Below are 13170 nucleotides of genomic sequence, written 5' to 3'. Positions count from 1 at the left end.
AATATGCACTCATTGTGTTTTGCCAACATTGGCCGCATCTCGGCTAGTTTCTGTGACAAATTTGAACATCAACACCCTATCTAGCCAATGTAAGCAATACTCTTGTTTCGTTACACCCATTCACTGACATCTCTGCCAGTCATGAAAGAACTTTTGAAGGAAACAATACCTGGTGCAGCATCCGATTCTTCTGCTCGTGATCCACCCCCGCGATGTCTTCCCGGAACCCGTTTGGCCATCCTCGAACGGTGCATATATTTCATCGCCAACTGCGAGGGCGAGAAAAAGATCCGCTGGGTGGTTGGTTCCGCTGGAGTTGGAAAGTCGGCTATCATGCAAAGCGTTGCTGACACTCCCAATCTCCCAGTAACCTGCCATGTCTCGGTCTTCTTTTCAATCAATGGGCGCGACGACGGAACCAAAGCCATCATAACTCTCTCCTACCAGTTTGCAGCTAAATCTGCAGTTTATCGTCAGCTCATTGAGAGTGAGATCGCGCGTGACCCATCGCTCCTTCAGTCGTCGATATCAGTCCAATTCGAAAAGTTTATCATTGAACCCTTTATCCATGACCACCGACTGAGTTCTTCCAGTCGCGTCTTGGCCATCATCGATGGTCTTGATGAATGCAAGAACCCACGCACGCAACAAGAGCTCCTCCGTCTTATCTCTGATTTCTGCATCAAATACCCTTCGTCGCCCGTTGTTTGGCTCATTGCGAGCCGCCCTGAACGACACATCACTTCCTTCTTTGCTAGAGCGAATGTTACATTGGCATATGAGAAGGAGGAAATTCACGTAGACTCCGATGATGGTCGTGCAGATGTTGAACGGTTCCTTCGCGAGGAATTGAAGGATATCAAAGAAGCTTCGGATGCACTCGATCCTCATTCGGAGTGGCCAGAGGAATTGGACTTGTTGAAACTCGCTAACGCTTCCGGGGGACTGTTTGCATATGCGCATACGGCCATCAGATATATCGACGACTCGAACATTGGAAACCCAGTCTCACAGTTCTCCGATGTCCTGAATGTGATTGATAAAGTTCCGATGACCGGAATCTCGCGAGAGGAGCACCCGATGGCTTTACTGGATGCGTTGTATGCCCGGATTTTGTTCAATGTTCCTCCAAAAGTCATCATACACACTCGCAAACTCATACTGGCTTTAGCGTCAGAATGGGATAGGCCATTGATCGGGCCCGACGGAGGGCTCCCTGGCGAAGGGGAGACAGGTGAAGGGAACTTTGTCGTGTTGTGTAATTGGTTAGCTATGACCCCGGACGAAGCTTATGCTGCTGTCAATTTACTCCAATCTGTTTTGAATACTCCCAAGCGCGATGAAGCCCATCTGGAGAAGCTCGAAACATTCCATAAATCATTCATCGACTATGTATCCGACCCTTCCCGATCCGATTTGTTTACTGATATACACCACGAAGCTCAACAACTCAAGATCAAATGTGCATTCAGAATCTTAAACGAGGCTCCCAATGGCATTGACATTGGTAAAGGAGATTATGGATTCTTCTACGGTATTTTGAGGCGTGGCCCCGGTATTGGTGACAAGATTTCGCTTACTTGGCCAGTTATTGAAGGAGTTGCCGAGAGTGAAGACGCAATGAGGTTGAAAATGTATAAACTGGCCATTGGAGTGGTTGCGAACGGCACCCAATCTGGGGATTCAACCTTCCGGAGCGAGTTCTGCATCCATCTTTTGGCCGCTCAGTTTAAAGAGCATATGCGTATCAAGTTCTATCTTACACTTTCTGAGCTAGTGTTTGTGAGTTCTCCGTCATTTACTTCTGCATTTATGAGGCTGAGTTTATGCCTAAGGATGAATCTCGCCGTCATGAATTTATGGTGCATGGCACACTTAAGCAAATGCCCTTGATGGCAATCAACACTTCTAATGTCCACAACATCACGTTGCGATTTCGTCGTCCTGCTCGAACAGTGACATCTGGCGTTTCTACTATACTCAACGTAGACGAGTTGCTGTCCTATAATCCTGCCAAAACAGCTATAAATTCGTTCGATCCATGGAATTCATCTTGCCAGGTGAGTGGAGCTTTCGTTGTTTCTAAACGCCCCTTGAATTATGGTCGTGTAGCATGAACGGACAGGCGAGTGGGAAGAAGGAAAGGACCAGGATTGGAAGACCCAGCTTCGGAGTAGCACTGAGAATTCTGATTGCTCATTTTGCCGTAGACGGTTTGGACGCCAGTTGCGAAGCTGGGTGAACCATTCTCCTGATCACCTTGTCCCAGTTCTGTTCACTTTATCGGGAAAGTGTTGTGTAGAGTTTCGATTTGTTGATCTGGATGATGGGATTTCGGACTGGACATATTGGCTTTGGATTCGACTTTTAGAAGGGGAACGTAGAAAGTATGGGAGCACTGTATAATATGGAATGGGTTTGAGTCATTTTGATTCCCTTGAATGTTCGTCTTGACTGTTTTCAGCACGTCACGCAAATTGACTTTGAGTTAATTTGTGAGAAATGTAAGTCTCAATATGTAATATGTACTTGGGATCAATGTGGAGGTGAACATATCGACGCGGGACTTGTACAATTCACCGAAAGGTTTTCGGAGTGGGTGAGTTGGGAAGAACCTTGATAGATTGAAATCGATCACAATATTGTACTTCGGCCTGTCAGACTCGATTTACGCCTAAATTAACCAAGAATCAACTTCGTTTTCTTTTTGAGTCTCTGCGACACAGTGCATTTCAGTCAAAGTCTCGTCTTTCCCATGTGATATGTTGTTTCCGTCGATCCAACTACACTCACTCACGCAATATCCAAAATTACGCTTACACCAAGAACCACAATATCGATACTAAAGGATATTTTTCTTGTTCCGAAGTTTTTCTTCTAGACTTGATTTGGATTGAATTTACAAAGAGCAGGTTTGAAATTTGAAGAGTCTCAGTGAACGTGAATTCGAGGCTGATAGAAATTATGGCAGGCATCCGGCTTGGCGGTCAGTGCCATGAGGACACTTTCAACGCCCGTTTCTTCCATCCTGCCATCCCCTCAAGACCTCTATCACAGCTAACTGATTCTTGATGACCCTACCCGCTCCTTCTATCGTTGATCGTACAAAGAATTGGCTCAGGCTGTTGAGCCGGCGACCACAATCATCCATTCGTCCCGATCAGCAGATTGGTATAGGCAAAACTACGCTTGAAGTCGCTATCGAAACATGCTAAAGTGATATCATAGGATCTTTCTCCAATTCGCATGACTTCACTGTCAACGGTGGTCAGTTCATCGATGTAAATGAATTGAAAATCAATTATATCAACAATGTCGTTTCAAGCAGGCAAGCGGGCGCGTATTCTTTCTCACTGTCAAGAGATCTAGATGCTGACTTGTCCTCGCAGTTTTCGAATTATTGGAACCGTATACATGCCTTGACGCCACAAAGGACTCCAGCGCGCGATATCCGCCACCCAGGTGCCATCCTGAAACGCGATTGAAGATCAGGGAAAGACTCATGAGATGGCTTGTGAAGGAGTACGGTGAATGGAAAATGCTCTGGGTCCGTGGTTCTGCCGGTACCGGGAAATCCGCCGTTGCTCAGTCTTTTGCTGATTCTTGCGAGGAGGAGGAGATTCTTGGAGCATCGTACTTTTTCTCCCGCACTGCTGGCCGAAATAAGCTAGAAACCGTTGTGCCGACGCTTGTATCCCAGCTTGCTAGGAGTGATCCTGCATATCATTCCTTGATAGAACAGCGTCTGGCCAAAGACCATATCCTTCTGCGAAACTCTCCACCCGTACAATTTCGGAAGCTGATCGTTGAGCCATTCGCCACCCTCCAGCGTGAGCGATCTCGAAAGCCAATCGTCGTTATACTGGACGGCCTTGATGAGTGTGCAGGAGAGGATGCTCAGCGAGAGATTCTTGAGATGATCACCAACGCCATCCGCACGAACCCTGATCTCCCACTTCGTTGGCTCATCTTCAGTCGTCCCGAAGTGCACTTGAAGAATGCATTCTCCCGGTCTTCGGAATGTGGCCGTGAGGAGCTTATTATCGACACGGAATGCCGGGAGAATGTGGAACGATACGTCAAGGATAGACTTATCGACATAAAGGCCAGATACAACGATATGGTAACCACAGACTGGCCTCCGCAGGACAAGCTTAAAACGCTTCTTGATGCGGTGTCGGGGCTCTTTATTTTTGCGTCGACATGCCTCAATTACATTGGTGATCCAAAGGAAGCTGATCCCATCTCTCAGCTCGACTCTCTGTTATTGTTTGTGCGTCGATCGCAAGAGGTTGTGTCCAGGAACCCTCTGGCGGCCCTCGATCTTCTTTACTTTCGAATTCTTCAGGATATACCCCCCGACATGTTCGAGACGGCGAAGAAAATCTTGGCGTATATGTGCTATCGAAATAAATTTGATCCATATCATTCACTCGCCTCGGTGCAGGCACTCTGCAGCTTTCTCCGACTCGACCAACGTAATTTTTACAAGACAATGCGCGGACTCTACTCTGCCATGAGTGTACCGGAATCAGGAGATGCCGCGAAATCCGAACTACAATTTTATCATGCCTCATTCCAAGACTTCCTCCTCGATCCTAACCGTTCTGGAAAATTTGTCGTTGGGGAGTACAAGGCAGAAGTGATCATCCTGCAGTCGTGGATCTACTGGATGGAAGTTGATACCACCCACTTTCACACTCATGATGGTAAGCCCGAGTCTGACGAAATCTAATAATCGACCTTACCATTTTCAGGGTGGAGTTTCGATAGGAGGCACGAACATAATAATCTCCCTGGTTTGACCTGGGCATCTGAAGACAATAGATTGTTTGTCTCTCAGTCAATCACTATATTGCTTACATTCGGTTTGTTTCGTGGTATCCTTGACACGCATTGGGATGGTGTGGATGACGGTCTGCTCTTCCAACTTTCCAATGTTGACTTCAGGTATTGGGCGTGTGACAATCTTTTTGACTTCGCCCTATTGTGCCGACTGGTGATTCTATTACCAATATCGATCCCATTTTCTGTACTGACCTGTGCTTAGGACCCGTCAACTTCAATTGTGCGGGTTGAGCCGTCCAGCCCCACGGACTACCAGCTGCTAAAGTATTTCAACCTCGTGATAGGGAACGGTGTTGCCAAACAAGCTATATTCCCTCTAAGAGATGTAAGTACAATGAGGCAATGTCCTGTTATATTCTGACCTGCTACTAGAAGCTCTATGGCGAATGGGTCCGGGAATATTTCTTTATTGGGCACGGTTTGAAGTCTGTGATTGCCTGGAGAACGATGTCAAGTCGTTCAGACTTCCAGTGCACGCATTCTCTTCGCAGTGACCAGGAGCCTACTGAAACACAAATATCCATATACAGGATTGATCTTGACGAATTGGGGTGGAATGAAGAGGAAGCCGCACTGGCAATGGGTTGAGTATGGCTGGAAAATTGTTGCGAACAGTTTCCGCGAACCCTTTATCAAATCGTAGTCTTATTTCTTATCCAGGACAACTGGCAGGGATAAGCTTGAGACGGTTGTCCCAATCCTTGTATCTCAGCTCGCTGCGTGTATCCTTGAATGTCATTCTCTCATAGAATGCCGCCGACTCGCCAGAAAGCATTTCCTATGAATCCTATTACGAAACTCTCCACCCCTTCAGTTTCGAAAACTCATGATCATTGTTGAACCATTCGCCATCCTTTAACGCCATATTACTTGGAAAATTGGTATAAGTTCGACAATCGCTTGAATTTGGCATAGAGAGATAGAATGGACAACGAAGGCAGTAAGATGATCCGAACCCTGATCCGGGTCCTTGATGCCGACCGGATCAAAGTCCTCAATATAAGACGAACTGAGAACTCCTGCCTTTGGCAATCGCCTTCGTTGTCACTGAGGTGAATATATTATGAGTCACAGATAACTTGTACTTCCGTTTCGTGTAGCTAGACTTTTTAGGTAAATATAATATAGTGGAAAATCGTCTTCGTTGTCAATGAGCTAGACTTCTTTGCGTTCAACCAACTACTTGTCCTGTTCTAAACTGCTCCACTCGATGTTCCTGCCTCTGCAGTATCAGCACTAACTGAGGTTTTACCATTCACGAGAGCTCCAGTTTCCTCTCTATTCAAGTAAGGGTGAGAAGAAGCCCGATTTATGTCCCATTTGAGCGAGATCTCGACATCGATGATTCCAGCTCCCAAACCTATAGGGAAATCAACGTCTTTGCGTGAAAGCCGAATCGTCTGAGTCGTTGTTCCATCGGCATCTTGTGTTTCGGGTGGAGGATGTGGCATATGAAATGTCGGAATGAGCCATATCCAACCCATAAAGACCTGGAAAGTATGAGTATCTGTTCGTTCTCTGAACGGAGAGAACTGCTCACTTGGCCCATGTATAATTTAATCCTAACTTCGCGTTCAGCGTTGAGTAGTACGCCCTGCTTTCGGTCCTGGTCAGGCTTTGAGGACAATGATATTCCATCCGTGGATGTCCCTGAAAGTGTCCCTGGTCTCGACGTTGGATCGTCCATGATTGAGTTTTCGTGCGCAGGAACACCAAAGTCTTCCGCCTCAACTTGTGGAATCTGCTCGCCAGATGAAGCGTCCATTATATCCTTTCGGATGCCCTCCCATGATTGTTTATTCAGAGGGCGAAGTGTGTGTGTAGAAACTTTCTCTCCCTGCGAATAGTATGGTGAACAATCATCTTAGAACTAATGAGCATTAAAGTTACCGTGTCGTCTCTTTGGGTTTGCACTCTGGTAGCTGGCCCAACCGCACCCAATCTACTAAAAACGCGTACCATTTTGTGACTGTCCCATTTTCCATCACCAAACATTGCCTCTAGCCTCTCTTCCTCTCCCTCCCCTTGACTACCCATATACTCTGAACCAGACCTACGAATTGCAAGTCTCCCATTCTCATCCCGAGAATACTTTTCCCACCTCTCTAATGTCGATACAAATTCATCATCATATCGTGCCAATGAAGCCCATACTTGATTCGATCCTGTGAGATCTTTCATTTTCGATGTTCCTTTCTCGATGACGATATTGGCAGCTTTTAGAAGACGCATTTTTACCTTTGAAAGTTCACGGAAATGAATTTTTATTTCGGTCATCCTGACATGCTTCTGCATGCCCATACCACCAAGAGGACTTGGGGAAGGTGAAATTGAGTTCAGAGACCAAAAACCGTCTGGCGCCTCATCAGCCAGACAGAGAGCCCAATAATACAAGAAACGACGTTGACTTGGTATTGAAACTCCTTGTTTTTGTTTTTTGTCTGGACTGGACCGTGGTTTCATTCTCCGCGAAGTATGTAAGTCAAGTACCTCTTTCAAGCCTTCCGTAATCGATTTATCTGGATCTTGTAATGTAGAGGCCATGTTATTCAGCGGCTCTGCGAGAGCGGAGGTATGAGTGGGTGTTTCTGTGGGAGCAGGGGTATCTGATTCCGATGGTGAATTTGTGGCGGGTATTTTTTCTAAATGATCTTGATCTTCGGCTGGTAAAACGTCTATTGTTTCCTCTACGCGTTGTTCCACCCTTTCTCTTTCTGTGTCACTGTGCCGTACATTTGGTGGCGTAGGTTCATCATGGTGCAATGCCACCAGATAAGCACAGGCCATCGTCCCAGATCTACCTTTTCCCGCTGCATTTCGAGGAAATTTTGAGTTCCGAAGGCAAAAAATGAAATGAGGAGAATATAGAACCTTTGCAATGGAGAACGACGACTCTTTCTGGTGAACTATTCAACCATGCTCTCATTTCCCTTGCAGCGAGAGGCATGATAGCAAGTGGCGGAGCGCTATTACAATAGAACTCTTCGTTAAGTGGGAAATTGTTGAAATCAGTGAAGAAGACTGACAACTCACTGATGGTCTGGGAATGGATATCTGCTGACTCTTCCTTCAAAATATTGAGGATCATATGAATTCTCTCCAAGCGGACAAAAATTGAATATCCAGTAATTCTTTCCATGTCTGTGGTCCAAGAATTTCTTTGCGTCGCTCCGTTTGTTCCTGTAGTACCCTTCTAACCCTTTTGCTGGATAACCCATGATTATAATTTGGTCGGTCACGTAGACAAGGTCTGGTATAGATGAACGTGAGATGCTGTTGGCAGTACACAGTTGCGGCGGCCTCTCGCATGGTTCAGAGGAATACTTACCTAGTTCGAGTCCGAGCTCGTCATCTTTGAACCGAGATTTGTTACCAGAGATGAGGCGGCGGATAAAGTCTACCATGCTGAGTGCGAGGTCAAGGATGTTGAGAGTTAAGTTAGTGGGTCAACAAGTACTTGTAACAATAAACCTGTGTAGTGACGCGAAATATTACAACAGAGCCATTTGATGATGATCTTGTTCGGAGTTATTATTAATTAGATGACATCATGCGCTTGGCAAAAGCCTTGTGGTTCAAAGGCAGTTAATTTTTTTCATCGTCCTCTTTTCGTTTTATGAAATACACTAAGTTGTCGAGATTCTGATTCTTTGATCATTGAACTTGGTTTCGCGATGTATGTATAAACAAGCCTAAGTACTGCTTTTGAGATAGTTCGCGCATTAGACAAATCTGTATCTCGTTGGAGGTTGACCATGAGAAATGTATGCCAGCCTCGGGGAGGACCTATCCAGAAGTTAATATAGCTTCCCACGGGCCACACCACTCTCGCAACGGTAACAAACTAAGATTGGCTATCTCTGAGATCTGATGGTTCAGTGGTGGCCCCTTCTTACAGGCTACTATAGTTACTACTACTCACATAGTTGATTTTCAGGTGAACGATCACGAGTTGAAGCGCGTATTTTATTTCAATAGTCATTTAACTTGATAAGGATGATATGTCATGTCATGAACGACATATGATCATAGTAACATGTGGCACGTCCTTCTGAATTTCTCAAAGGGTTGGTATTCTTAACGGTAAGGATAAACATACGTTGGAAGGTATTCTTGCTCTCCCCCCACTCCCCACGGCTATTGTTGCCAATACGCCATAACTATGATCTTCAACACGAAGTTCAAATTAAACCTTTGTGGCACTATTCTCAGATTATCAACGCTCGTCGCTTTGGCTTCTTCAAAAGAAACAGACACGCTCGAGAAATTGACTTTTAACACTGCGGGATCATTATTAGTATCAAATGGAATCGTCAATCCAGACGCTTTACGAGAATTAGAAGAGAATATAACGGGGTATACTGTACCTGCGAATTATGGATCGGCGAGTTTTAATCAAGTTCGTCCGTTATATCCTGGTGCTGTCGCCTTGTGAGTTGTTTGTTTCTCTCTCTCTCTCACATTGATGATGATGATGATGATGATGGCGGTGATGATGACGAAGAGTTGCAAATGAAGGCACTGTTGTATCGCATTTCAGTACTGGATATTCGTACAAGTATGCAGATGCTGATGGAACTCTGTTACCTCAATCCGAGTGGGTCACACTGGGAAAAGATGATATTTTCGACAGTATGTTTTCTTTTTTGATTCCCTTTCTCTCTCTCTTTTGAAAATGAGTATATGTAGTGGCATCGTTGACCAAGTTGTTTACGACGATCCTGGCGATGCAACAACTTGATAAAGGCGCTTTTGGTTTGAATGATCCCGTGGTCAAACATTTGCCTGGATTTGATGGTGAGTGCGTTTTTGGAGGTTGTGAGGCTGAACGTTTATTTTTGATGATGGATAGGTGGAAAGGAAGATGTTACTGTGCAAATGTTGATGACACATACATCGGGGTTTGACGCGGATCCGGATCCTGGATTGTGGTATGGGTACGTTGTGTTTTGAATGAATGCTATGACAGGAGATATGATTCCGGTTAATAAGGTATCCGACGGTGGAAGAAAGGAGGGAGGCAATACTGCGCATCGCTTTGATCAATGAACCAGGAAAAAGATATCTGTATTCGGATATAAGTAAGCTTTACAACGCATATTTGGGGGTATCTCAAAATGATTTGGGGGGGATGTTAGACTATATGGTGCTGCAACTCTTGCTTGAACAAGTGACCGGCAAAGCGTTGGATGATTTACTAAAGGACGATTTGACGGGGCCTTTGAATATGACCTCGACGTTTTTTAATAGAGGAAACGTGCAGTTGAGTAAGAGCGAACTAGTCGAGAGGCATATTGTCAGCACCGAGTATCAAATCGAAGTTTTGGGGGACATTGAACCGGATAGGTTGCAGCCTGTTTGGGGTACGGTAAGCACGAACGTTTGTTGGGTTGATGCTACGGAAAGTTGACGTGGGTCTTGCGGCAGGTGCATGATGAGAATGCCTGGGGTTTAGACGGCGTTTCGGGCCACGCAGGGCTGTATTCAAGTGCATTGGATTTGGGAGTATTCTGCCAAGTAGGTGACCCACCTTGGAGTGGCGAGGTCTAAAATAGAAGTTAATGCGCGTTTGATTAGATGATTCTGAATAATGGGACTTACGGAGGAACACGGGTCTTGAAGCCGGAAACTGTCGACTTGATTTTTAGAAATTTCAATGGGGCGTTTCCTGGGAATGCGCATGGGCTTGGGTTTGAGCTGAATCAGAATTACTGGAGCGGTGCAATGCGGAGCTTGGAGACAGCGGGCCACACAGGATTCACAGGCACATCATTGGCTATCGACAGACGTGAGTGACTGATTTTTTTGGTTTCTTTGCGACTGACGGGGGTGCGATGGCAGCGAGCAACACGCTTTGGGTGCTGCTGACTCACCGGGTGCACCCCAGCCGAACGTGGTCGAACATCAATCTGGCGAGGGAGAACATGGGATTCTTCGTCGCAAAGGCGTTGGGGCGGATCGAGTAAAATAGATTACCACTTAGCACTCCAGTCCCCAAAGAATGTGTACTGTATGCACGTGACTATGCATACAGTCAATATTCGCGACGTGCTGCAGGCCTGCTGAGGCGTCTGGGCTAGGCAGAACGCATGTTTGGGCCCACCAGGCGTTGCAGAAAAGAATCCAAACGAGATGTTGAGAAATTGGGTTGGGGGCAGGCGCGGGTCTGGCTGTGGGGCCATCCCCAACGAAACGAAAAATTAATTGATCACCAAATAAACGCCCGCTGCATATATTTTCGGCAGTTTGGCCCCTTCTTGTCCCTCGTCTTCTTCTTTCCCCAGGACGGCCACCATGCCTGCCTCTACTGCCACCAAGGTGTCCACACCCACGGACGACGTCGTCCCCGCCGACCTCAACATCCCCGACAACTATGTTGCACACACCTTGAAGACCCAGAAGGCTCTCCCCCCTATCAAATGGGAGGAATGGTACAAGGAAATCAACTGGCTCAGCACCATCATCCTCACCGTCACCCCCGCCCTTGGCCTCATTGGTGCCTTCCTCACCTCCCTTCGCTGGGAGACTTTCCTTTTCTCCATCTTCTACTACTTCGTCACTGGCCTTGGCATTACTGCTGGCTACCACCGCTTGTGGGCTCACCGCTCCTACAATGCGAGTCTTCCCCTTCAGTATATTCTCGCCGCCTGCGGCGCTGGTGCCGTCGAAGGTTCCATCAAGTGGTGGTGTCGTGGTCACCGTGCCCACCACCGCTATACCGACACCGACCTCGACCCCTACAGTGCCCAGAAAGGCTTCTTCCACGCCCACATTGGCTGGATGCTCCTCAAGCCACGTCGTAAGCCCGGCGTTGCTGACGTGAGCGACCTCACCAAGAGTCCCGTTATACGGTGGCAGCATCGCCATTACCTGCCTTTGATTCTTATAATGGGGTTCCTTATTCCAACTGTACTCCCCTGGTTGCTCTGGAACGATGCCCGAGGTGGATTCGTTTATGCCGGCGTCATTCGTCTGTGTTTTGTTCACCACGTCAGTTCTCTTTCCTAAAACAAACTTTTTTTGATATGTCGCGTCGTGCTCACGTGTTCCACTTTTTCAGTCCACGTTCTGTGTCAACTCACTCGCCCACTGGCTCGGAGAGACTCCCTTTGATGACAAGCACACTCCTCGCGACCACATCATCACTGCCTTTGCCACCATTGGTGAAGGATACCACAACTTCCACCATCAGTTCCCTATGGACTACCGTAATGCTATCAAATGGTACCAATACGACCCTACCAAATGGTTCATTTGGGCATGCCAGCAAATGGGACTCGCGAGCCACTTGAAGGTCCGTATGCCCCACTGCAAGACTTGGATTTTTTGAAGCTGACGTTTTCACAGATTTTCCCCGATAATGAAGTCAAAAAGGGTCAACTTACCATGCAACTCAAGAAACTGAGAGAGACGCAAGATAAACTTGTCTGGCCAAGCGATAACAGTGACCTCCCTGTCATCAGCTGGGAAAGCTGTGAGTACATTGTACCCGTTCTAACTGATGCGGTTTAGCTAACTCGCCTTGTCAGACCGCGAACAGTCGCTCAAGCGCCCCTTGATTGTCATTGCTGGATTCATCCATGATGTCTCTGACTTCATTGATGAACACCCTGGAGGTGCTCACCTGCTTGTCAAAAATATTGGCAAGGATGCGACGACCGCATTCTTTGGTGGTGTCTATGACCACTCTAATGCCGCTCACAATGTGAGTACCATTTTAGGGATTCGAGTACAATCATTTGACATTTTCTTCTAGCTGCTTTCCATGAAGCGGGTGGGCGTTCTTCATGGCGGTTCTCAGCACGGTGTCGATGAAAAAGCAATTCCTCCCGGCCAGCGATTGCGCATTGCGCGGTACAATGAGCTCAGTACATCGCCGTACAACAGCGGTACCGGTTATTCCGATAGTGAGGGTTTGCTGGGATGAATGACGTATATGGGATGATGGTGGACGATCGTAATGTGATGCATTTATACTTATTCGTGTTAGATCTCCTGGTGCGAAACACCCAGGAAAAGGTTTCTATTTTCGCGAACTTGTGGCCCGTACTTTGACTGCATTTTCTTTTTTGTGCATTTATTTCCTCATGCAATTGTCACTAGTGTCGTAATGTTTTTTGCATTGAATTCATGAATGATATTCGGATAACGACTGGATCAGTATGATGTAACCTGAGTCAATCTTCTGTGCTAGTCACATGAGCAAAACTGATAATGCTCAGCGTCATGTACTCGACATCATCTTTCCTCGCGCACTCCCTAGCCGTCATTTTTTGTGACTGAAAGGGCAAACACATATCACCGTTCGAGCATCCGACTGCC

The 13170-nt window shown here is 46.6% G+C and overlaps 5 protein-coding genes across 5 annotated transcripts; 4 read left to right on the top strand and 1 right to left on the bottom strand.

Moving 5' to 3' along the window:
* Positions 1-141: 141 nt before the first annotated feature.
* Positions 142-2492, top strand: AGABI2DRAFT_120767 (hypothetical protein; the record flags this gene model as incomplete). The annotated part of the gene is made up of 4 exons (XM_006463897.1): positions 142-1782; positions 1836-2060; positions 2113-2387; positions 2465-2492. The coding sequence occupies 4 exons, from the start codon at positions 142-144 to the stop codon at positions 2490-2492; spliced, it is 2169 nt and encodes a 722-aa protein (XP_006463960.1).
* An 820-nt stretch (positions 2493-3312) lies between these two features.
* Positions 3313-5436, top strand: AGABI2DRAFT_120766 (hypothetical protein; the record flags this gene model as incomplete). Its single annotated transcript, XM_006463896.1, has 5 exons — positions 3313-3340; positions 3390-4709; positions 4758-4999; positions 5051-5173; positions 5221-5436. The coding sequence occupies 5 exons, from the start codon at positions 3313-3315 to the stop codon at positions 5434-5436; spliced, it is 1929 nt and encodes a 642-aa protein (XP_006463959.1).
* A 605-nt stretch (positions 5437-6041) lies between these two features.
* On the bottom strand, positions 6042-8252 carry AGABI2DRAFT_187375 (hypothetical protein; the record flags this gene model as incomplete). Its single annotated transcript, XM_006463895.1, has 6 exons — positions 6042-6338; positions 6389-6685; positions 6808-7658; positions 7720-7814; positions 7882-8098; positions 8177-8252. The coding sequence occupies 6 exons, from the start codon at positions 8250-8252 to the stop codon at positions 6042-6044; spliced, it is 1833 nt and encodes a 610-aa protein (XP_006463958.1).
* Positions 8253-9010: 758 nt separating this feature from the next.
* On the top strand, positions 9011-10971 carry AGABI2DRAFT_180108 (hypothetical protein; the record flags this gene model as incomplete). Its single annotated transcript, XM_006463894.1, has 9 exons — positions 9011-9279; positions 9389-9480; positions 9538-9645; positions 9701-9785; positions 9841-9929; positions 9987-10216; positions 10276-10365; positions 10426-10636; positions 10690-10971. 9 exons carry the CDS (start codon positions 9011-9013, stop codon positions 10812-10814), a joined length of 1299 nt encoding a protein of 432 aa, XP_006463957.1. The 3' UTR covers positions 10815-10971.
* A 130-nt stretch (positions 10972-11101) lies between these two features.
* Positions 11102-13007, top strand: AGABI2DRAFT_194591 (hypothetical protein). Its single transcript, XM_006463893.1, has 5 exons — positions 11102-11838; positions 11909-12142; positions 12196-12322; positions 12378-12553; positions 12605-13007. Exons 1-5 carry the CDS (start codon positions 11143-11145, stop codon positions 12773-12775), a joined length of 1404 nt encoding a protein of 467 aa, XP_006463956.1. The 5' UTR covers positions 11102-11142; the 3' UTR covers positions 12776-13007.
* The last annotated feature ends 163 nt before the right edge of the window (positions 13008-13170 follow it).

This window comes from Agaricus bisporus, assembly GCF_000300575.1.
Source record: "Agaricus bisporus var. bisporus H97 unplaced genomic scaffold AGABI2scaffold_9, whole genome shotgun sequence".
In the NCBI taxonomy this organism is placed as follows: domain Eukaryota; kingdom Fungi; phylum Basidiomycota; class Agaricomycetes; order Agaricales; family Agaricaceae; genus Agaricus; species Agaricus bisporus.
This window is presented reverse-complemented; position numbering and strand designations above follow the sequence as displayed.

Excerpts from the sequence above, each read along its gene's own strand:
- AGABI2DRAFT_194591 (XM_006463893.1), top strand. The coding sequence starts at position 11,143 with ATGCCTGCCTCTACTGCCACCAAGGTGTCCACACCCACGGACGACGTC. Across the intron at positions 12,323-12,377 it reads TGTCATCAGCTGGGAAAGCT|ACCGCGAACAGTCGCTCAAG; the intron begins GTGAGTACATTG and ends TCGCCTTGTCAG. Across the intron at positions 12,554-12,604 it reads ACTCTAATGCCGCTCACAAT|CTGCTTTCCATGAAGCGGGT; the intron begins GTGAGTACCATT and ends ATTTTCTTCTAG.